Raw genomic sequence first — 24,351 nt, forward strand, 5'->3', positions numbered from 1 at the left:
TATTGGGGGTGGGGGGTGGGGGTGACTGTGCAGTGTCTGTTCACTGCTTTTTCTTGTGTCTTTTGCCTTTGAGTAGAGAAACAGTTGTGGCTGCACAGCTACTTGTAACAGGAGTTTGCTGTGGTTGCATTTTGAGCAGAAGTTTGTTATTTTAGAACAACCCAGTACCTGTTAGCTGAATATACCTCTGAGCATACCTCTGAACAGAAGCTTAGCATTAAGTTAGTCACCTAATAGTCTATTCTTCTGCTAAATCTTTTGCTGTTCTGCTCTGAAATTTTGGGAGTGTGTGGTTTTGAGTTTCCTAATTGGTCAGTTCAGCAAAATGAATTAGTTAACATCCATGAACATGGATGATAAATGTTGATTTATCAGTGGTCAGGAAACAGACTAAAAAAAAATTAAAATATGTTAATTTAAGAAGTTTATGCATTAGACATCTGATATCAGAATAATTTGTACTGGGGTGCTACATTCCTTGTAGGTCCTAGGACCTACAAGGAATGTAGCACCTCAGTACAAATTAATAATGGTGGTGTTACTGAGATTTAATTTGTTATTACTAGTTTCTAAGTAGCATAACAACCAGATTTCATTAAATTTGAGTATTAGATGCAGTTCGAATAAACCACAGCATTTTAAGATGTATGGTTATTCCAATGATCACACTGGCTGTGAAAAATTAACAACACACACCACCTCCAAATAAACAGTGTATGCTACAAGATTAGAGCAAAATGATACTTTTTCTGTCTTTCACGTTGACAAGTCAGTGCATTTGAAAATTCAGACAACTGAACATAAAGCAACAAATCTTGTTATGTGTACATGTGCATATTTGTGATGTTTTTTAGCATTTTTTATATTGAGGTTGAGCAAAAGCAAAACCTGTTCCACGTGCTTCTGTTTCCCATTTGTTTTACACTATTGATTAACTAGCAAACTTTCCAATGCAAAAAATCCAGCAGTAAAACAGCAATGCAGTTAAAAGCCAAAGAGTAAAGCAAAAATTTCTTTCTAGTAGTCATCAGTAAAGGATTAAGAGAGAGAGATATTTCAAACTTTGGTTTAGAGTTTGATATGACAGTGTAGCCGTATTTTCCATATTGGCTGTCTTTGTCAATGTAAGTCTTCAGCTGGGTACAAGCTGGCAAAGATGGGGAAGTCCCTGGCAAAGCACTGTCTTCTGGAAGAGATGTGCTGCTGAGGCTTTGTGCTGGGAATGGTCCCTTGCCTGTGTTGGGCTGATGGAGGTGTCTCACAGGGTCCCATTCTCGGTGCCTTTCTGGCTGTGTTTGCATGTGCAGTCATTACAGCCCTTCTGAGGAACATGTCATGTGCATTTTGAAGCAGTATTTGCTTGTGTGCAGTGAACTTGAGGACTTCGGGGCAGTGGGTTTGTTTGTGCTTATATACATGATACTTACTTTACTGGAAATCAGTGCTGCTGAAAATGCAGCAATTGTAGGAGATGTGTGGTGCCATTGCAGCCATGGGACAGAGGAAGGGCCTCATGAAATAGAGCCATTCGGGAAGGTCTGCAGGCTAGATTTAATTTTCCTGCTGGGTCATTCCTGCCTTGGCCTGTGACTTCTCTTGGCTCAGGTTACAGCTCTTGTGTGCTGGCAGCAGAGACTCCAGCCCTGATAACCGTCTGGGAGCTTGTTCTACATGATGATGTTTAAGCGAATGAAAAATAAGAGCTATAAAGCATGTGTGTAATGAATAGTCAGATTCTTAAGATTGCCATGTTCAGTGTTCAGAATAGGAAGTGTTTGGCATGTGCTTGTACAACCCTGATACTTCTTCCTTTATGGTGCTTTATTACCATACAATCTTAAGTTACATTAAGATTGCATAGCATTATGTGGTCATGGTTAAAGTGCTCAGTAAAGGTTATTGATACGTTTTTCTAGGCTTTATCTTGACATTTTGTCAGTCACAGAGAATGTGGCTTTTTCACATACTGCATTTTTATTAAATTCTTAATGTGCCAGTATTTTGATATAATAAAAGCTCTTGAAGGGAGTATACTATTTTTTTTCTGTTTTGAAGAAGGCTGTTTAAATTATTTTTAAATTATGTAAGTAAATTCAGGAATTGATTCTATTAATTATGAAATTCATATAGCTTATTTCACTTAGTTTGTAATTAGCCAAATGCATTCATTTTATAAATATTTATGCTTGTCAAATGAGCTTGTTTTCATAACTTGCTTATTTCATTTTTACCACTTGTGTGTTTCAGTTGTGCAAGGGTTTCAGGTCAACATCAAAATGCAGAGAAGGAAGTGTGTACAAATGGGATTGCATACCATCAAACAATTTACTTCATTGCTGATGCTAAGAGATTATTCGGCATGAAAGAATACCAGTGACTTTTGTGTTTAGGAAGCTGGTCACTTCTGAGGGCTGTTCTCAAGTGCTCTTCCCAAACCACAAGATGTGTGCACCCGAGTTTTTGAGAGAAGATCCCACCAGGCTGCACGAGCTGAAAACATTTGACTGTGGTTGAAACTGACTTGGGAGAAAAATGCATTTCTTATGTTGTTTGAGTCAGCTCCTTTCTCTAGTCAGTGTGCATCTGTTGTGGATTTGTGTGGCCATGTGTTGGATCACTTGGTGGGCTTCGAGGGAAGAGCTTGCTGTGCCTGGAGCTGCAGCAGCAGTGCTGGGACAGAGGTGTTTGACATGTCTGGCCAAAACCTGATTGACCTTTTACAGAGGAGAGGGGTGGGGGATGAAGGGGACAGAGAATTTCCTGCTATAAATGGAGATTAAAAGGAACTGTATTTTAATACTTTAAATGATAGCTTATCATAGAGTTATTCCTTTATTATTACCATAATAAATTATATTATTATTATAAAAAAAAAAGATATATTTTTTGTCTCCTCTTGCAGCAGAACTCATCTACTGAATAGCTGCAATATAATAGGACTTGAGCTTTGAAGCAATTCTACTTCAGTGGCTTTAATGTTACACAATAAGTAAGGTTTAGAGTAGTTGAAATTCTCAGTATGAGTTTCAATAATGAATTTCTTTCTTCCTTAGTGTATTTGGAAAATAACTTCTGGTAAGCCTCTAAGTTTGTGATTTTTGTGGTAGAGGGTGGTATCTCTTTATTGTTTGTTTGTTGGTTTGTTTTTAGAAGCCTACCAACCAAAAAAAATGCTTTCCACCTACACTACCAGGTCTGTGTTTAAAAAAAAAAAAAAACAGCCCTGCAGCTTGGGGTCCTGAAGGAACCATTCAAAGGTATTAGTGCTTGTTTGGGGCTTCTAGGAAATACTGTATGCCCAAACATAAAAATGCATGGTTCTTTCTATTGCTCTCTTACTCCTGGAAAACTCATCTTAAAGAAGGGAGAAGAAAAAGAAAAAGGTACTTTTATGTCAGAACAGAGGAAATTACCCTGGGGGTTTGTCACAGATTAGACAGGAAATCACACTGCAAATTGACCCCAGAACTTGAATTCCAGTTCACCACTTCAACCACAAGAGCATTCACTCTTTTCTCTCAGGCAGGCCACCCAGCTGAAAGAAATACCTTTCCTTGGGTGAGGGGGAAGCTGTGCCCACTTCATTACTGAGCTTGGGTGGGAATTCCTTGTCCTTCAGCCCTTCCTGCAGGAATGTGCTGCTGGGCAGTCGCTGCAATTGGCAGTAGTGGGAGTTCTCTGAGTTGCTCTTGACTTCTGTTCTTGTGGTGGTTCATGTTTCTCACTGTCTGTAAGGCACATTGCGTGCACTGTGGTCATTTCAGAAGCAGCTGGAAGGTTTGAAGGAAAAAAAAATAGCTGCATTGTAAAAGTTTCTCCTGTAAGGGAACAGTATCAGCTCACTGGAATGTTTATTGCATTTGTAGTTTTCTGTGTCATTTTAACTTCATGCAAGAAAGTATGGCCAGACCAGTCACTTGAGTTAGTACTGAGAGAGGAGGAGTGTGTACTTCAGGAGAGTTGGGAAGCTTAGATTTTATTTTTTGCAAGAACTGCATATTCAAAGATCCTGTCATTGTAGCATCCTGCACTTCTCACCCTGTTTACCTCATCCTATTGAGTAGGACTTTTGGGAAGGCAGCTTTCTGAAGTGACAGCTTTAGTTCAGTGTAACATGTGCAGCAACTGAGATCATCTCTTCCTGAAGCTGTCCCAACCCTTCAGTCTATATTAGTAGCAAAGATCGTGTTTCTTGTGGCAGATTAAACTGCTCTTCAGCTCCACCTACAGGGTTACCAACTGCACCAGGAAAAGTTGGATGAAAGGTAAAGAGGTCATGGTGGCTCTTGACATAAAGATGAAAGACCTTCAAGGGTGGATTAGATTAAAACAATGCTTGGTAGGCTGTTTCCAACAAAATCCCCTGAAATCTTGTGTCACCTTTACCCTGGATGCTGCTGGAAACAGCCTGCAGCTGGGCATGCCTGGCATCTGCCTTGTGTCGGTGCCTGGGGCAGTTTGTGAAACGTTTACTACTGAGATTGTCTGAAAGGACACCTGACACTAAAATGCAAGAACATGTTCATGTCAGGTCGCTGATAGTGTGCTGATGCTGACTACAGAGTAGGTATTAATTGCATTGCTAAACTTGCTTGCTGTGCAGTATCAGGAAGGCTTGTGAGGCTTTAAAAAGAGCTAGTGGTGCAGGGGGTGGGGGGGAAGGGATTTTTTAAAGGGTTTTTTGTTATAGTTTATTTTTTTATGTGACTGTGTGTAAGCTGGTGCCTCATCGGAAGTACTGGATTTTGCTGCTTCAAATAATACAGTGCCACTAGAACAGTGTGGTCAGTGTATGGTGCAGTGATAGAGAAGAAGAGCATCCCACCAGAAACAGAAGCTGCTGCTGGTGCTAGAACCAAGAGAGCAGAGGGAAATTGAGCAGTGTGAACCTGGGCTGCTAAAGGTGTATTTGCAAGAGGAACTGAGAGAAGGAAAGTATTTTAATGGCAAACCTTTCAGTTTAGGGTAGTATACACAGGATGTGGAAAAGAACTTTAGTGCAGCTCTCTTCCTAATATGATACTTGGTTACTACATAAAGTTTAGGAAAATACGTTTCTTAGTTCTTTTAAAATTACTTGAAATTTAAGCTCCAAAGGACAGATTTTTATGACACTTCATGCATCAGCTCTACTAGTGATCAGGATTTCACAAGCTTCTGCAATAAAAATAATAGGATTTTTCTTCCTCAAAAATATAAGAGGTTTTTTGTAGTTTATATGCATGAGGTACTTTTTATCTCCCTCTTTATTCTTGATTTCCTTCAAAGTAACATGATAGCCCTTGCATTTATAGTCTTGACCACAATAATTAGAGATTTTCCTTAGTGGCTGCATCCATGGAATGCTCCAAGTTAGCTGTGCATGGAGTTCTGAGACATGGGAGACAGGTGGATATGTCTGTTGTTATGCAGAAAATCTGTGGTGAAAGTAGATTGCTTGTTTCAGGTTTCCAGAGATTGACTGATCAGGTGTTATCATTTTGTATCACTCTGTGCCTTGGCAATTTATTTTGTAATATGGTACATAGAACAGAGTAAATGGCTGTTAGTATTTTTGCATGTCAAGTGTGATATGGATAATAGAGGAAAACCGAGAACTCTATACCCTTGTGGAAGACCTGGCATTTCTGATTTCTATATTGTGTTTCTCTTTTATTTTTTTTTTTTTTGCTGATGATATCAGGCCTCTTTTCAGATACAGATACTTAGTAAAAACACAGGTTATCCCTTTGGAAAAACAGTGTATTCACATCCAGAAAAATCAGTTTGATTATTGGCTAAATGAGTTACAAATTTCAAGACTTTAGGCAATATTAAGGTAAACCTGAATTTTCCTATTACTTGAGATAATTTAACTATCACCAATTAATGAGTAACAAGATAAAGGGCAGGTTTCAGTATGAAATTTAGAAGAAATATGATAATAAATTACATGCTTTGTACCTGGTCTAAATAACTGTCTGATGTATTTTCAGCTAAAATGTTAGTGTTGAAAGTGTTGACCTGTGGGTAATTAAATGGACATTCATCAGTGTGCTGTGTGGATATGCGGGGCTCACAGTTTGTGTGCAGATGTGTAGGGTTGCTGCTGTTCAGTTGAGAAATGCATTCTTTGTGTAAGGGAGGCAGATTTAATCCTGCCCACCCTTTCCCAGAGTCTCCTGCAGGCTGTGGGCACAGGGATGTTGCAGGGCAGTTGTTGATCAGGTACAAACCAGGGCTGCTCACGCTGATCCTGCGTGCCAGCACGGTGCTGTGTGCCACGCCAGCTGGGGAGGCAGATGCAGGAAAGGACAGGGAGGAGGAAGGGAAGTCTCCTCAGCCTGTGCTGGCCTGCTGCCTGGCCTCATGAGCTCCAGAGGGGCATTGGCCAGGCCAGGGAGCTTGGCAGCCTGTGCTCCTGTTGGCCTGAGCACCATCATTAATGTGACACCAGGATCTGGCAGAGAGTCTTGTGCAGGCTCGGTGCTATAATAATGTGATTTTAGAGCTTTTGACTGGTGCAAAGCATGAACAGAACAAATCTGTGCAAGTTACACACAATAGAAATCAAAGCAGAAACACCCTCATTCTTTTGTTTTTCAGAACCAAGTGTTTTCTAATTTAATTTTAGGTAAGCTTGGTCTGTGTTACTGTCTTCTGTTGTCTGAAGCACTGAAAAACAGACACAAGTAGAAATCCTATGTAGTGAAGGCAGTGGAGGAGTTGATTTTGGAACAGTATGCATGAATTTTAATGATTTGAGGACAATGAGCCCTTGCAATTTGACTTGTTTACTCTGTTCTGGAATGTCTCTGAAGACATAAGATGGTTAGTAGCTCTAAGTAAAGCCACATTTAGAAGCTGATAGATGATGTTCTTCAGATCACTTAGATTCCAGGAGTTTTAATCCATTGAGATGTGAGCTGACAATGTAACATTTCTTCAGACCTCTTGGACAAATCTCTATTTTCTTGATGTGGCAGATAATAATACCACTGAACATGCTGGAGTAGCTGTTCTCTGCTATGGAGATGCAATACATTAGAGAGGAGGTGCTGTGCAGGACTTAAGCTGCTAGGCCAGCAAACTCTGCCTCTCCTGGCTTTTTCTTTTCTTTCTTTTTTCTATTTTCATTGTTGTTTTTGTTTTTGTTTTTTTCTGGTTGGGTTTGTACCAGCTCTGGTGGTGACAGGGAGAAGGGAGCTGTGGCAGATAGTAGGAAAGGGCCATGAAAAGAAAGCAGTAGAGATGGGAGAAGACACAAGAAAGCAGAGACAAAGATGTGAACAGAAGGACTTGATGGAAGGAGGACTCAACTGAGAAGTTTTCAAACCACTGCTTTATGTTTTATGATATTGGTGATACCATGAGGAAAATTTGTAATTGTCTTATTGTTTCACCATATTGAAAGACAGTTATGTTAATTAACTTTTCTCCTAGATGTTGAAGGTGTCTAAGTAATTGGCTCTTGGACCACTAGGGAATATATCATTCCAGTTAAAAGATCACTGACATAATGATATCTTTCAAGCATTTTCCAGTGTACAATAAGTACAAAGAGATTGTTATTGGCACATTTTGGGCCAAAGATTATAGAAGATAAGCTTTCAATAATGTGTCTGTTTCAGTTCTTAAACTTTCCTCTCTCTAAGTTTACTGAAATAAAGCTCGAAGAATGTTTGCATAAGTTATAAGCTGGTGTAATTTTATTAGAATCAGGGCCAATCACATATGCAGTTCAAGTCATGGGTTTTATTGCAGGGAATAAAATCACTCCTAACACTAACTTGCTTCATTGGTTAAATGCAGTATTTCTCTCATTCAGTTGTTCCAGGCTTTGAACTGTGGCATTAAGAGTTGGCTCTATCAATTTGTAGTTGTGATCATTCATTTGCCCATATGAAATATACCCTTCTTGGCCTTTCAGAGCAGGCTTTCAAAAGATCACTTTTATGTTCCATTTATCACCTTTGTGCTTAAAAACCCTACAAACACGTGAACTGTAGGGAATGCAAGAGAGCAGTGTCCCAGGCTGGCTTTTGTGGAGCAATGCAGGGTGCAGTAAGCTGAAATGGAAATTGTCACTTCTAGTATTTCTGCATGGAGAAGAATTCCGGAGTAGCTTGGGGTAAAGCTAAAGCCCCATGGCATTTTTGTGAGTTGCTGTTGTATGTAGTGGAGTAGCAGTTGTGAGGAGTAGCACAGCTGTTTTCCTGGTGGTGGGGTAGGAATTCCTGTGAGAGGAACTGTGCTGCCTCTGGCTCTGCATATCGGGGTGAAAGAGGGGCATTATTTGACTCCTGGAAAGCAGAGCTCAATCTAAGGGATCTGAAAAGGGGCACAGTGGTGCATGCAGCAGTCTGAGCTGTGCTTCAGCTTGTAATGGAGAACATTTAGACAGGAGTTCCTTTTCAGTCATATAGAGTAGGTAAAAATAGTTGTCTGAATCTGTAATGCTTTTACAAAGTTTGTAAGGTTGAAGAGTTTGTGCATTTGGCTGGGAGGAGGCCACTTTAAAGCACCAGTGCAGTTTCTCAAGTCAAAAGGTTGGAAACAAAAAATGAAAAAAGGTGCTATAACGTTTTAAAAGGGGTTGGTAACAGCACTTAGGTCCAGCCTACAGGCCTCCAGGATGATAGGCATTTACAGGGGAATGGAATATTTGCAGCTGTTTTGAAAGGAAACTTGCTCCCTTTTTTCTCAAAACTGTGTCTTTATTTCACAGCAAGCAAGGGCAGAGCAAGAAGAAGAATTCATCAGTAATACTCTATTTAAGAAGATTCAAGCTCTGCAGAAAGAAAAAGAAACACTTGCAGTAAACTATGAAAAGGAAGAGGAATTTCTCACTAATGAGCTCTCAAGAAAACTGATGCAGGTAATTGGTGCCTTTACTGATGTTCTCCCAAGTACCTCAGGACTGACTGGTGACTGAACTTTTGTGTTTGTGTGACTGCACTCTGAGGGAAGTGGTCAGGTTGGAAAGCTGACACTTGATAAAAGCAAAGTACAAGAAGTGTAGTGAGTGACCTTTCTTTTTAACACGTTGCTTTGAAGTTTGCATCTGTGAACTCAGCTTTGAGAACCTGAAAGTTTGTATAATGATGCAAAGAATGGGTATAGCTTGCAGTAAATGTCAACTACCTTCCAGACAAGAGTTACTGATTAATTTAAAATGTTAGTGAAATGCACTTTTTTTTCTGGAGTATTTGATACTTAACACAAGTCCTGAAATATTAAACTTTATATACAAGAATGTGCAGCGATGCTCAAAGAAAACTTTTTATGCAAATTTGTCCATACTTGTAACAAAATCCTTGCTTCTATTGAATTAAAACACATCAGTTTGATGGTAAAAGTAGAAAGTTGAAGATGCTGGGCCAATTTGTGGCAAAGAAACCTTATTCCATTACCCAAGTTGCTAATTTTTAGAAAGTGGTTCAGTATTTGTTGGAAGTGTTCTACATGGTTGTTCTGTTCTCACAGTCTTGCCTAAGTACCTGCTGTTGGCTCCTGTAGGAGACAGGGTACTGAGTTAGGGGAGTATTTAATGTGATCTGCCTGAGCTTTTTTCATGCCATCAGTTCTAGGCTATGTCATGAAAAACTAGGCACTTCAAAGGAAGCTAATTTGTATGTTGTAAGCATTGCTGTGTTCTGCAGCTGGAGGCTGAAGGCATGTTAGGAAATACAGTGTTTGGAAACACCACCAGAGCTAATCCCATCTGGTGCTTTTGTCGCTGAAAACTGGGCCTTCTCTCACTTTGTCCCTTTGGTGCTTGTTATCACACAGGAAGCTCAGTAGCAAGATAAAATATCCCTTACTTGGTATTACTATTTCCCCTTGCTGTTCTTGAGGAGTGACAAGGATGTTTCTGAGGAAGAGACATGTTTGGTTTCTAAACCATACATTTTCATTGAAAACAGAGAAGCAGATGGCAGTAAAATAGGGGTATCAACTGTTCTTTTCTAATTGAAGTAAGATGTGGATATCACTATAGAAAAAGCTTTCCAATGAAGTTGCTTGCAATAAAAGGAGAAATGGTACATTGAACAATGTTGTTTAATTGAAAGGGAGATGTAGAAATCTGTTACTGAAGCAGACTGTACTACACATTATAAAGAGGAAACTAAAACTTACTTGAAATGTGAAAGCATGGATTACACCTGATTTGTTTAAAGGGTTTTGAAGTCATAACATGACCTTGGACACAAATTTGTGCCACAAAGTTCTACAGCAAGTAAATTGTTGTATCAAGTAATTCCTTCAAATATGCTTAGCCTTTTCCATAAAATGAGATTGTTCTAACAGGTTTTTTAAAACTATCTTTAGTAGCATTCTTAAATTGCTAAAATTACGCAAAATAGGTTCACACATTGCAAAGAGAAATATAAACTTCTTGTCAACCTAAAAGTACAATTAGGGGTTTTTTTTTGCTATGGGCATTCAGAAACTATGCTTTGACTTTTGTCCCACATTAAAGAAAAAGGAAACATTCTGCTGTTCTTAAAACGGCCAAGTGGTGCTTGGGTTGTTGTTATGTATGAAACAAGGCAAGGGCATTGTGCTGTTTGTCTGCTGGAAACCTTAACAGGTGCAACTTCATTCTCATTGGTGAGAGAAAGAGGCAGAGAAGCATCTGAAACAGAATGCAGACATAAAGCTGGAGTTATTCTCACCTTTTGTACAGCATCTGCAGAAAATCCTCAATTGTGGATTCACCATCATCCCATAGACACTACCCAGCTTTCAGCAGGCAAGCTGCAGGTTTCTGCTGAAAGAAAAAGCTGTAGAGCCATACCTACAAGAGTATGGAGGTAAAATTCTCATCACCACCTGCAGCCTTGGATTTCATTCCATGTGGCCTTGCTGTAAGCCTTTGATAAACATGGTTATGTCATCCAGAAGATTTTAAAATATGGCAATTCATAAATGCAGCTGTGTTCCAAATTGTTCGTCCTGAAGCCGTGTGATTTCTCTCAGCACCAGTAGGTAGCAATTTTTGAGAGTAAATCATGAGTTTGTTCTCTCTGAATAATAACCCAGATAACTTGAAAATGGGAACAGCAGTCAGCACCCTGGTGGTGTTGATGGTTTGCCTGTGAAGGGTGAGTGCATGGAATTTTTTGCTGAGAGGCTCACCTGAAAACTTCAGTGCACAGAGGAGAAAAGGGTTATATCAATGCTCCTCCACAAGACCAGAGCTGAAACTTTTGTGGCTTGTTCATAGGCACCAGTGGTGTTTCTGTTTATGGCATATGCTAAAGTGTTATTAACCTTTCCCTTTCACTGGTCAGCAGGTTATGTTTTCTATACTTCTGGATGACTTTTCATATACCTTTACAGTGGCTCAAGACTTGCAGTACAGGTGGAGCACTTGTTTTAAAGCAAACAGTTTAATATTAAAACTGTTTTTCTGTTTGTGTGTATGCTGAATAAAGATCTCATTTCATGGCTTATGTCTTTGATGTGATAAAGTTGCTGTGAAATACAAAACGAGGATATTAATATATTCTCCTAAACATCAGTAATGTGATTAGCAGCTTATAAATGATACAAAAGAAATGGTCCCTTCCCCTAAAGAGCTTACCTGTGGAGTTAGGGAACATTTCAATATTACCATATGCTTCCATGAAAGTAATTTTTCAACTCTTCAGAGATCATGGACTCTGAAGTAAATTGACATTAGAATATTGATGAGTTGCAGGCAACTTTTTTAAGCAGCAAAGAACTGAAAATAATACTTGATGTTTTTTTTTTTCTGAAAGTTTATCTGTTGTCTGAGTGTTTTGATTCTTCATTGTTGAACCCTGGAAATTATACCCATGTAGAACAACAGATTAAAAACTGGGGAAGAGAAACTCCTGGTATTACAAACAAACTCATTTTTTGGAAAAGAGGGCGTTATTGGCACACATCACATGGTCAGTTTAGAATTTATTGCCGTATCTCTTCTGTAATTGGATAGTCTTCCTACTATACAGACATAGGGCTGCAGTCTTGGCTAATGTTTTTTTAGACCAGCAAGGTAAGATAATTATAATTTCCTTTTTTTTAAAATTTCCTGAAATTTGTGGGTGCCAATACTTACCATTACTCATTAGAGTGTAGCAATTCTATCTTTATTAGGAGAATAATGATCTCATAAATGCCCACTTCCATTTTTGGCATCTTTGCTCTGCAGGGAATTCTAGCTAAATTAGATGCAGACTTTGGATAATGACTTACCCAGGAATTCAGTAATCTCCAGTTGGTTGCTCCACTATTCTTTGGGATTGGCTCTTAATCTCTGGGTTGGCCAGGCAGTGTTGGTCTGACCTGGAGGTAAACTTACAGCATCCATGCTGTTCAGACATTGTACATCAAATGGCTTCCTGCCTTTTGGATGAGTAAGGGAAAAAAAAGTCATATAAATCTATTGTTTTGTCTAAAACTTTGGCTTTTGGAACTGAAGAGAGGCACTTCTGCTAAACTGCATATGATTTGCACTCTCCCAAGTGAGAGTATTCTTTTTCAAGTATTTACAGCTCTGTGCCTGTTTCAAAATTACTGCTGTATTACTCTGTTGAAAGGCACCTATCAGAGGGACTTTTTTCACAGTGTCTGTGTGTTTGTTGCTTTGTCAGACCTTTGTTTGTCACAATTGTAGGGGTTTATGCCTCTCATTCAGCCTGGCCTCTGGAATGAGCTCCCAGAACATTAAAACATTTTAAAGTGGGAGCTGCCTGCCAGAGCTGCAGTGCTCCTCTTGACAGCCAGCAAAAATCCCCCAGTTCAGCACACCATGTGCATTACTGTTATAAATCACAGGCTGACATCAGGTTTGCAATATCAAAAATTAATTTTGAAACCTTTTACTATATGTGACATTGAATCTACAGACATGGTAGCACATGAAGGAAGGTGTTTCCACTGGAATAATACTGTCTTTCTGGTGCCATGCCATTGCTTAGAAATATCTTCTTATAACTGTAACTTTCACTGCCTTTACAAGCCAAATTAATGAATGTACAATTTTATTAGATAGATTTCCTTTGTTTTGCATAATTATTAACTTTCTAGGTTGAGTGTTGCAGGAATGAAGGAGCACATGCATCTCAACAGAGATCTTAACCAGAAGATTTTTATCACATGCATCCCTGATAAAGTTCTTATAAGCCTTATACACATTTACTGCATTTTCCTATGTACTTCATGTAATTATATTTTTGTTTACCTGAAGTCTCTAAAAAGAATGGAAATTTTTTTCATAGCATCCTCAATCCCTAGTCATTATAGAATGGTAGCAGTATATTGCAGAATATCATGAGAAGTGTTTTGATGCAGGCTCTGTTCTTGCTGTGGTGGACATGGACGTGTTGAGATACTGTTTTGAAACTTAAAGTAGTAAATCTTGAAAATTTACCTTTTGTGAAACAAGGCTGCTCCAAAGAAGAATTTTTTTTTTAATGTTGTTTAATCTTACAGAGTCAGTTACTTTAAATTGTGCACTAGTCCTTTCAAAATCAAATTCAGATGTTTTTTCAACACCCTTATATTTTTGGAAGTGCAAATTGGTCCAAGTAGCTGTCCTTGAAAGTAAGATGTTACAACATACCAGGATAATAGCATGTGTAGTCAGGCAAGGTAAGTAATTGAATGTCTGTACAGAAATGTTTCTTATGTAAGTCTAATTCTTGACAATTCTTAAAAAATTGTAAGCCTGTCAATATAAGCTATTACTCTTCCTGCTCTCAAAATACCATGCATCAGCTCAAGGATGCTAATGGGATTGTGCTGAATAAACAGAGCCAGCTCATCTATCAATTATTTCATGAACATCTGGACATAGAGAGGATGCAAACTGCTGATACAAAATTGTTAATAAATAGGACTTTCAGGATACAGCAGAGGAAGAAGTGGACAGCTTTTGAGGGTCTGGAGTACCTAAAAATAGACTGTACAAGGTCATAGTCTGGGGGATAAATGAGGGTTCGTTTTCTAAGGAGAACTTCATCCATTGGCTCCATTACTTCACAAAAACACTTCCCACTATCCCAGAAGTAAGCCAGCACAGTAAGGAGGGAAGGTAAACATGGTCCTGCATTGTATGAGGATACTTGTTTCTGCAGAGAGTATTGCTGTAGTTGTTTAGATCTTAAGTGAGCTGAGGCACACAGTCCTGCTGCTAAGCTTTGTGTTTGATGGCTCCATTCTCAGTTCAGACTAGTCACTGTCTATCTTGCACCAAACCCATCTCTAATCTTACAGAGCTGAAAGTTGTCCTTCTGTTTTCCTATGCAATTCAAGGTCTGTAAGACATTGGCATCAAGGTGACATTTTCTAACACATTTTTCCTTCTCTTTAGGTAGCAGGTGTATCTGTAGACCATTGTTACTATAATCGCATATAATTATAATCAGTTGGCAAAAACTCTTTACTAAGTAAAATAAACACTGTCTACCTGTATTGTACCAGGAGATATTTTCTCATTGTTAGCAATTCTATTCTTCAGCATTAAGGTTTCATCAATAACTGGATTTTGATTGTTTTGGTTTATTTTTGTGATCAAAGGAAATAAAAGGGAAAAATTATTTTACCCTGTATGAGTGACAGACACTACTCATATATTTTGGGGGTGTTAGTAATATTTTTCTCTCTCTTTGTAAAATGAAGTCAATATTTTATGTTCTAAGAGTTTGATATTCTGGTATTTGTTTTAAATTGTGAAAAATCAAATCTCAACATTGACAAGCCCTGAAAACACAACCCCCGAACTTTTCCCATGTGTATATTGCCAAGCAGTTGCTGTCTGCCTGGTGTTCTTCCTCTGTGAGCCTTTTGCCTTGATCTCTCTGCCAGGCTGCACTTCACAGACCATTTTGTCTCTAAATAGGAACAAAAGGAGCTGAATAAACAAATGAGCAATTTTAGCTTGTTTCAAAATCCAAGTCTGTTCCTTCACTGTGGCTATCCAGCAACCTTGATTTGTGTCTGTGACTGCGAGGTGTCTCCATTTCCTCAGGTTTTCCTCACACATTTAACACTGAGCTTACAGATTGTTATGGGCTAGCCAGAAGAACTGGCATAGAAAAAATAAGCAGGTGGAAAAAGGTGCCTGCAATTGTCAGTGGATGGTCAGAACACAATGTAATGACCCCATTGTCTGTTGATGACATTTGCTTTTTCCTGAGTCCGGTTCATGTGTTTGTACCATTGTGCCAGTCACGCTGTTCTATCCCTGTCACAGAGGGACTCTACTCCAAGCCATACTTCATGTTAAAATGAGGGGGAGATTTTGTTTCCTTTGCTTGAGAGTTAAATTTTTCTTCTCCATTGGACATATTGAATGAAAAAAAATCCTTTTGGTATTAAGAAAATAAATAACATTGATTTGAAATAACCAGTGTTTTTATGTCATCAGGACAGTTTGATTTTGATAGCATAGGAATATGAATTAGAATTTTTTTTTGTTGTTTGTAAACGAGTTGTACAGCAATTTCATTAGTATGATTTCAGTCACAATTTTCAGCTTTCAGCTGCCCAGAGAAAGAAGTGCTAATGCTAAGACCTGCATTTTGTGCTTTGGGTGCTCTTGAGATGATGTATTTAGATTGAAATTATTGCTTTCGTGAACATTATGATAGATTTTTACTTCGGAAATGTCTATAATACATTATATATAGTATATAAAATAATATATTTTAATTTGACTGAATTCAGTAGTTGGAAATTACTTTTCTCTGCCATTGTAAATATGCAGCACAGTTTAAAATGCTCTTTTTTGAAGGGCTTTTGGGCAGGTTGTGCATTTTTAAGTATTTTGAGAAGCATCAGTATTTAACATGCAGGAGGAATAAATGTGTGAATAAATATATAAAAAGTGTGTAAAGTTCATTCATTTATTTGTTTAAAATATTTACATGTCTCCTAAATTTTTAGCTGCAACATGAGAAAGCTGAACTGGAGCAGCATTTAGAACAGGAACAGGAATTTCAAGTGAACAAACTGATGAAGAAGATTAAAAAACTGGAAAATGATACAATTTCGAAGCAGCTCACCCTGGAGCAGGTAACTCTTTCATTGCACCATTATATGACAGAAAAAAACAAGTCCTTCTTTTGTCTTAGATTTGACTTAATGTTTTAAGTGTGTAAGAAACTGGGCAGTATTGAGAATATAGAAAAGTCAGTTCAGCTTTCAAATCAATAGAAAAGTAACATAGTTTATTATGAGAAAATTTGTTTAGTTTTTTTCATGTCAATTATGTCTATTAGTATCTATAGTATTGTATCTATTGTAGTAGCCTTCGTGTGGGCTTTGTCTGCTGGACAGCAGTGACTTTTGCAAATGCAGCTTTTTTGTAAATAATGCTGCCTGTTGCTGTTCATCATCTTCCACTCATGCTTCTGGTGAGAAAAGACTGTCACTTGTGGTGGTGTTAAGCACAGGAGTAAATGATCTGTTTGTGGTCTGGTTGTGCTCTAGTCACCTTTTGGTGGCAGCTTGGATAGCACAGCCCTGCAACTGTGACTTGTCAGCTGTGTATATCCTTCAGAAGCCTTGAAGTTCGACTACATCCAGCTCCCTTTCTCCCTAGACAATCATGAAGATTGCAGAGATAAAACACCTCTTGTTTGGCTGTGTTTCCACAGGATGTTTAGACATTGGAATGTGGCTCATGTCTGATTTTAAGCATCTGCATTAAAGCATATCAGTGGTGTCAGTAGGAGACCTTCTGACTTAAGTGGCAAACTGGTGAACCTTTAGGCTTGTTAAAGGACTCCAGATTTTCTGGCATATGCAGGTCCAGTAATTCAGCTGATGTAAATATAGTGTGTTATCTCTGTGATTTCTTCTGCTGTGGAACTTTTTTGTTGCTGGTAATCTGAATTGTTACCAGTTTTGTATGAGTCTCCTTTTTCTGTTGACATGGATAAATTAGTTAATGGCTATTTAAATGATCGAGTGAGTTCTCTCGATTCTCATGGTAACATTCTATATGGAGACACCTATGGAACAAACTGAGAAATTAAAAGGTAAGAATATGTAGTTGCCAACAAATCCTTACCCAGCATGGAAATTAGCATGAGGTTGAAGTAACTCTCTTAGCCACAAGGTGGTGGTGGCTGCCACTTAATCAAAATGCAAAGTAAGCTTAACATACTAAGCTGTTGAAGTCTTTGAAATGTTAGCATGAGCCATGGCTGAAACCTCCATGGTGTAATTTTGTCTCATTCTGGACAGACTGACTTGTGAAATCATAAAATTTGAAACTTGTTGCTACATCTAAATGTCAGTGATACACTGCTCAAAAAGCATAGATGCACAAAGGTCTTTAGTATCTGGCTTTGAAAACTTTGTGAAGATGTTAAAATTTGGCTCTCAGTCTTGCTTAGAAATTCCATGTGAATTTAATGTAATTCACCATATGCCTTTGTTTTCTCTCACAGTAAGGTAGAGTAAATGTCAGGTTACTTAGGACTTCAGCACACTTTCTTTCCTCACACAAATTAAAAGTGCTGATTGTGCTAATTAACCAGCTGAAGCAGCAGCCTTGGGGCATGTACTGTACCTAGCAAGAAGCAACCCAGAATTGTGAGGAGAGTCGTGTTGCCTTCATTGCACACAGAGGGAATTAAGGAAAAGGGTCATAATCTGCAGCACAACCATCAGAACACCTGTTAAACAGGGCTTGGAAGGAGAACTCCAAAAATTCTTTGAGCTGGGCTACATTAAGATCTGTCACTAATCAGTGAGCAGATAATTTACAGCATATGTTCACTAAAATGTTGTTTCTAAAATAGAGATGGAGAATCGTCTGTGCTTTGTGTTCTTTCTTTCTCCTTTCCTTTTCTTCATCTGAACTGCTTATACCACAGGTGATCAGGAGGTAGCTGATTCCTGATTGCATAGAACAGTATTCCTTAATAAAAATTAAATTGGATCTACAGGTTTAAATGTGACCTGAAATAATTTCTTAAGTTAGCTTTAAGTCAGCAGAGCATTCTTCTCTGAAGGCAAGTGGTGAAGAAATTTACAGCATGTGACTATTTCATTAACTGAATGACTCAGTTAAAAAGAGCAATAATGTTCTGTGTTCCAGTTCAGTGGTTTGATAGGAAATAAATTGCTGTCAGGATTGCCCTACAGAGGCCAAGTGTGTGTACTCTTACTGTTACTATTTTTAATTGCTTTTCTATTTCATACAGTGCAGTGAGAAACTAAACTTGGTGCAGTTAGGAGATGAGAAATAACACCTAAACTGCTAATAATCATCTGCTATGTCTGCTTTGAAGGGAGAAGAACATGAGATAGAAAAATCTTTGGGAAATATTTTTTTGGAAAGCAGCAGAGAGTTAAAGATACAAAGGGCAAGGTGGAGATGAGAAGCAGAGAAATAAAATTTGGGATAGTGGGCTTAGGCAGAGATGAGCAAATTCAACTCTGATTTGGAAGACCTCCATTTCAGAAGGGAACAGTTGTGCTTTTTAATAAGTTGGCAAGACAGTTGACAAATCAATAATACAGGAATATACATAAAATGGATATTTTAGCTGCATTTGGAAGTAAACTAAGTGCATGTGTGCGAGAGAGAGTAAGAAGAAACACAAGTGGGTGGTGAGGAAGGTTAAAAGGAATTTTACTTTTTCTCTGAAGGGAAGGTTAAGGTCTAAGAAGCAAGCAATGCTTCCTTGTTTCAGTGATCAAAATCAGGTGATGCTTGATTGGAATGTAGCTCAGAACCCTGTAGAGAGACACTCGTATGACACAGCTACTGAGCATGATCCCATCCTGCTTATTTTATTTCAGAATATTAGTGCATTGCTAAAAAAGTCAGTGACTGGAGTACATTTCAAAGTTCACCTGAAACTATCAAGTACTAAGCCCAATACACCAATTCTTTGAATTCACAACTCTCAAAAGGATTCTCCACTTGCTGTAGGTGCCATTCAAGGTGTTCTTCCTCCAAGCTTGAAAATCCTGACAGTGGGAGAAACTGGCAGAACACTCATGACGAGGAAGATCCTTGTTTCCAGAATGTTTTCACATTGCTGGAAATGTGGAGTTCTAGATCTGTTTGACCTGGTTTCTTTAGTGTTTTGTCAGAGCAGCTTCAGGGTACAACACAGGGCTTATTTGTGTATTGTTGCTGATGGTGGTTTGACTTTGCCATTGTGCATGCTTACCTACAAGAAAATTTATAATTAATGGACTCCACTGCCTTGGTGATGGTTGCTATAATACTAAATGTAATCTTAGATTTTTCAAATCCAGGCTTATAAATAATTTACTCTGTCTTTAAATTCCAGTGTGCTTTTCTTCCTACCATTAAAAGATAAGGTTTTCTTTCCACCTGTATGTTCTTGTGGGTTTGTTTGTTGCTAGATCAAAACATAGTTTTAAAAAGACTAAGAGTAGGTGATTCTAAGCCATGCTGCATTGAAATGATGCAAAAACCATTGCTGCAGAGAGCATAACATTATGCATTAGCACTTTTTTCATCATGTGATTATCTAGATAGCTGTGCAATGTAGTAGAGATCTGGGTTTTGCTAATGTAGAAGCACAGTGTGCAGATGGCCAGGACATTTTCTGTAGTTTCTTCCCTCTGTGCTTTCCCAGCCCCAGGCATTGGCCAGACTGGCTGAGGAGCCCTGAGGCAGAGTGCCCTGTGCTCCTGGGGCTGAGCCCTTTGCTTTCCTACCACTCACCTCCAGCCATGTGGGGAACAAAGTGTTGCTCAGGATCCAAATTCCCATCCTCGTGGGGAGGCTGAAGCATGTTGCTCCTGACTTCTCTTTTATTGAGATGTAGGTTCCTTGAGCTGTTAATGTACATCTGGAAACTCAAACATGGGAAGATTTGCAGTGTTTTTAAGTATGTTCCCTATTACTCATCAACATATGTCTGCTTCTGCTCACAGTAACTAATTCTTCTAACCTTTAAAGGAGAAAGTTGTACATTTATTAAACTTGCACTAGTACCTGAAGTGTGTAAGTTTACATTTTGTTTGGGTTTCTCAGAATTAATTTAGTGGTTCACACTAATAGTTTACAGATTTAGATGCTGCAATAGCCCTTCAGCCAGTGATATAACAAATGAAAAATGCTTATTTCTGTTTTCAGTCTTTCCATTTTCTAATGTGAGATTTTTTACCCAGCAGAAAAGTGGTGTTAACTAAGCTTGGCTTGGAAAAATGCTTCCATGCTATTTTCCACCTGTAAAGGTGTTGATCTGTTTCAAATATTTAGTTATTGACAGCTTCTTGAGTTCAGCTGTATTGTTGCAGAGTAAGATCATCTGTGCCTCTTAATATTCTTTCTTAATGATATTTGCATTGTATTTATACTTAAACACTAATAATAGGTATCTTCATATGTGGGTCTATATTATATCTTCTTTTACTAACTTTAGAGTAGAAGGTTCTGCATTATATGTTTTATTAACTTGTAGTAATCAAGAATGCTTGTTCACACAGTAAGTGAATGTGATTTATGTCAAGTTAAACTTTTAATTTTATAAAGCCATTGCTAAGACAGAATTACATCTCTTTTGCTAGTAGGGATTGATACAGTAACACTTAAGGCAGTTCATGTAACTTTTTCTTTACTATGAACTTCTTGTTACATCCTTTACCTAACACTAGGCCCACAAGGCAAACATGGCTTTTCTTCTATTTCTGGATTACTTTACTGTGGTTCTTCCACTAGAAACATCTAAAACTTTTTAAAAGAATAAACACTGCTGTAGTGAACAGTAAATTCAGTTTGAATTTCATAGATTCATGGTATAGGAGATGTCTTTAAATAGGTTTGATATGTTATCAGTACCTGCATACCTAGGGTTCATGCTCCTGCTTATTGGCCAGGGACAAGTTTTCTGAGAAGAACTCGTGTTAAGGAGATAACAACTGTGCCATTACTGATTCTTGATTTTTCCAGAGCATTGTACCTGAATTGTGTCTCTTCTTCCCCTTCTCCTTGCTCCTGTGAAGCATTATGTAAAATAGTGCTGTTGGAGCTTTCCTAATGACAGTTCCTTGCACAACATCTGTGCCCATCATTTTCAGTAACTGTTTTTCCTCTCCAGCTAAGACGTGAGAAGATTGACCTTGAGAACACTTTGGAGCAGGAACAAGAAGCACTAGTGAACCGTCTCTGGAAGAGGATGGATAAGCTTGAAGCAGAAAAACGGTTTGTCTTGTTACAGTGCACTTGTTACTATGGGAGAGGATTTTTGTGGCATTCACATTCTCTGAAAAAATCCCTTCGCCCAGGATTTTTCTCCTGGCAGACTGAGAGGCCTCAGAGAAAAGGAAAACAATTCTTATCTCATTTGCTTCTCCTGTGTTGTGCTCACATGTGTTTGGAGATTGTTTACCCCCAGGTGGTTGTTCCATTGGATTCTGCTGGGAGTTGTTTTGGCTCTTTGGCCAATCAGGACCAAGCTGTGTCAGGACTCTGGAGAGTCACAAGTTTTCATTATTATCTTTTTAGCATTTAGGAAGTAGCCTTTCTGTATTCTTTAGTACAGTATAGTATTCTTTAATAGAATATAGTATAATAAAGTAATAAATGAGCCTTCTGAGAACATGGACTCAGATGCATCATTCCTGCCTTCATTGGAGCATTCCCAGCACATACAATAGTTTTTAATACATCATGTTCTGGATTAAATATGTTCATCTCTGTCCCACAAGAGTTGTCTAATCTGTGAAAACCTGGAAGATGAAGCAGTTGTAAAGTTCCTTGTTAGCATGATGCCACACCATTGATTGCTTAAAGTAGGTAAAACAAACCAATATAAGAGATTACCCGGGAAAGCTTGAAGGAATTTATTGAATTTTTTCAACTCCTGATAGCCTCTTTTTAAAGCTTCTAGTTTGTGGTCAGCTTTAAATTCGTGGTGTTTTATGGTGTTTGTGATATGAGAAGCTCTTGTTTTTTCCCTATCTGCTTAAAGAAAACTTGCACTTTTTCTCAGTGGCATGATTCATGTCGTTGAAACTTCCCAATACTTCTTCAGTAGAAGTTAAGACAGTGACTCTTTGTATTATTGGAACAGCTAAAATTAAAAATACATACGAAAGCAACCATCTCTTAGATGTTATAATAAGAAGAACTCAGTTTGAGGAGGAAATGGGAGAGTATAATGATTAATAATTATTAATATCTGATATTTTTATGTGGATATTGTTATGTTAATGTGACACTCCAAATCTTGGCTGGGGCCTCAGAAAACACCTGAGCCTGAGTAAACTGCAGGTTTTGTAGCTTACTAGGACAACAGTTCTTACCTTTTTTATTTTGAGTTCAAAACTAAACTTTTTAACTCCTCCCCAATTTATCTCCTCTCAAACAGTAATTAAAATAAACCCTACATACCTCTCAGAATCCTTGCAATGGCTTTCTGGGGGATACAAGTGGTTTTCATTAGAATGGAAGGTAAAGTTTGCACTCTTTTTTATACAGAATTTTGCAGGAGAAATTAGACCAGCCAGTATCTGCTCCACCATCACCCAGAGACATATCAATGGAGATAGACTCTCCAGAAAATATGATGAGACATATCAGGTTTTTAAAGAATGAAGTGGAGAGGTTAAAGAAACAACTGAGAGCTGCACAGTTACAGCGTGAGTAAACAACTTGTTTCAAATCTTCTCAAGTTTTTGCATTGTGAGATTTTTATATGTACTTTGTTGAGTTTGAATTGAAGGTAGAAGTGGAAAAAAAAGGGGCAGGTTCAGATTACATTTTCATAATTGCAGTGTCATTGCTTGTTGATGTATTTATACTGTAGTTTAGAGGGTTCTTTAGCTTTGCTAAAAGGATGTCTGAAAGAATCAAAAAGTAATCCTTGACTATTTTGTGCCAGAAAAATATGTATCTATTTTTCTTTTCAGAAACTAAACAGTATTTCAACATATGAATTTTTCAAAACGTATTTATGGCCTACTTTGTAGGACTGGTGTTGCAAATTAAAAATTACTCAAAAGAATTAACAGCTGTTTAAATAAAGGTCAGCTGTGTGTAAGAATTTTCCTTGTTAATGATTGTGGCAACCTGAGGCAGCTGTTGCACAGTATAGCAGCATTAATTTGCTGTGTCCTTTCCTATGTAAGATGGCTTTGAAGCATAAAGAACTGCTCTATAAACACGTTCTTGTTGTGCAGGACTTGGGCCCCTTGCCCAGCAGTGGGACCTGCATTTTGCCCTGCCTGCCCAGGAAGGGACTGTGCACTGAGCACATGGCCTCAGCTGCCAGGAGGCTGCTGCCACCTTCCCTTGGTCTTTGCAGTGGCAGTCCTTCATTCCTTCCTGCTGAATCTGCAGTTCCTGTCTGGCAGTCAGCAGTTGTGCCTGGCTCTGAGTCAGTAGCATTGCAGTGAAGTTGGTGAGTGAGGAGATGCCTCAGCACATGGCCAGAAAAATCTGGGCAAATGCAGAGCAGTCAGGATCAGCCCCCTCTAGCCAGCCAGGCTAGCTGGAATATTTCAACCTCCATTTAGAGAAGGAGCTTGCTATAGGCAGCAGCCTTCCTTCAAGACAGAGATGATGGATCAGGAGTGCTCTTTTGCAGAGACCTTGTGCACAAGTTTGCGGCATTAATAATTGGTGGCTGTTAAAGGAAGATAAGGACAGCTAATCTTTGTACTTGCAAATTCTGCACTGCAGCCTTCACTGACTGAAGTTCAGAACAAGAGCAAGGCCGTAGATTAAAAGTACTCATTGTGCAAATCCAGCCTAATTAATTTCATTTCAAGTATCCTCTACTTTTTAAAGTGGTTTCTTTTTGAGCTACTGTGATTTAGAGTCAAAAATTGGAAGCATTAATGTCAAATTTACATTGAAAATAAGAGCTTGGTTTAAAAGGACTCTCCCTTTGTGAACAGGTTAAACAGAACTGCAGTACAAATAGCAGAGCTGGTAGGAATGGTGGATGTGCCAGCCTGCAAGCAGAAGATGAAATTGAAATGCAGTTTTCAAATTAGTGTTTGTAATACATGGTCATTAGAGAACCTCTAGTATTCTTCTTAAGTACTTAATGAAATTTACTTATGAAATTCTGGTACTTGTATTACATTTTTTATTTTTGAAGCACTTCTAGGAGCTGGTGTGGTATGATAATACTGTTCAAGGAGTGACACATTTAAAAGTGATACTTGCACAGAAGAGATAAATCACATGTTAATAGTTTGGGAACAGGTTTCTAAAGCAGGAATATTCTTACCTTGAAGGTTGTTGCATAAAGGAGTGATAATCAAGCATGATGAATTGTTTTGGGTTTTATTAATGTCAGGAATTTAAATGTAATCTTGCTTAAACATTACAAAATCTCACAAAATACATTGTGTGTCTCATAAATCTTCATCACAAATTCCATTTTAAGT

General features: G+C 38.3%; 1 protein-coding gene across 2 annotated transcripts in view; it reads left to right on the top strand.

The window, feature by feature from the left end:
* The window catches only part of CCDC6 (coiled-coil domain containing 6), a 48,341-nt gene that overhangs the window by 10,921 nt on the left and 13,069 nt on the right, over positions 1 to 24,351 (top strand). For both annotated transcript variants that reach the window (XM_050976238.1, XM_050976239.1), the window contains exons 2-5: positions 8,708 to 8,857; positions 15,901 to 16,029; positions 21,051 to 21,154; positions 22,433 to 22,593. In XM_050976238.1, coding sequence (XP_050832195.1) covers positions 8,708 to 8,857; positions 15,901 to 16,029; positions 21,051 to 21,154; positions 22,433 to 22,593 — 544 coding nt within the window. The remainder of the gene's footprint in view (positions 1 to 8,707; positions 8,858 to 15,900; positions 16,030 to 21,050; positions 21,155 to 22,432; positions 22,594 to 24,351) is intronic.

The sequence above is a fragment of the Serinus canaria genome, chromosome 6 (genome assembly GCF_022539315.1).
Source record: "Serinus canaria isolate serCan28SL12 chromosome 6, serCan2020, whole genome shotgun sequence".
Lineage (NCBI taxonomy): Eukaryota > Metazoa > Chordata > Aves > Passeriformes > Fringillidae > Serinus > Serinus canaria.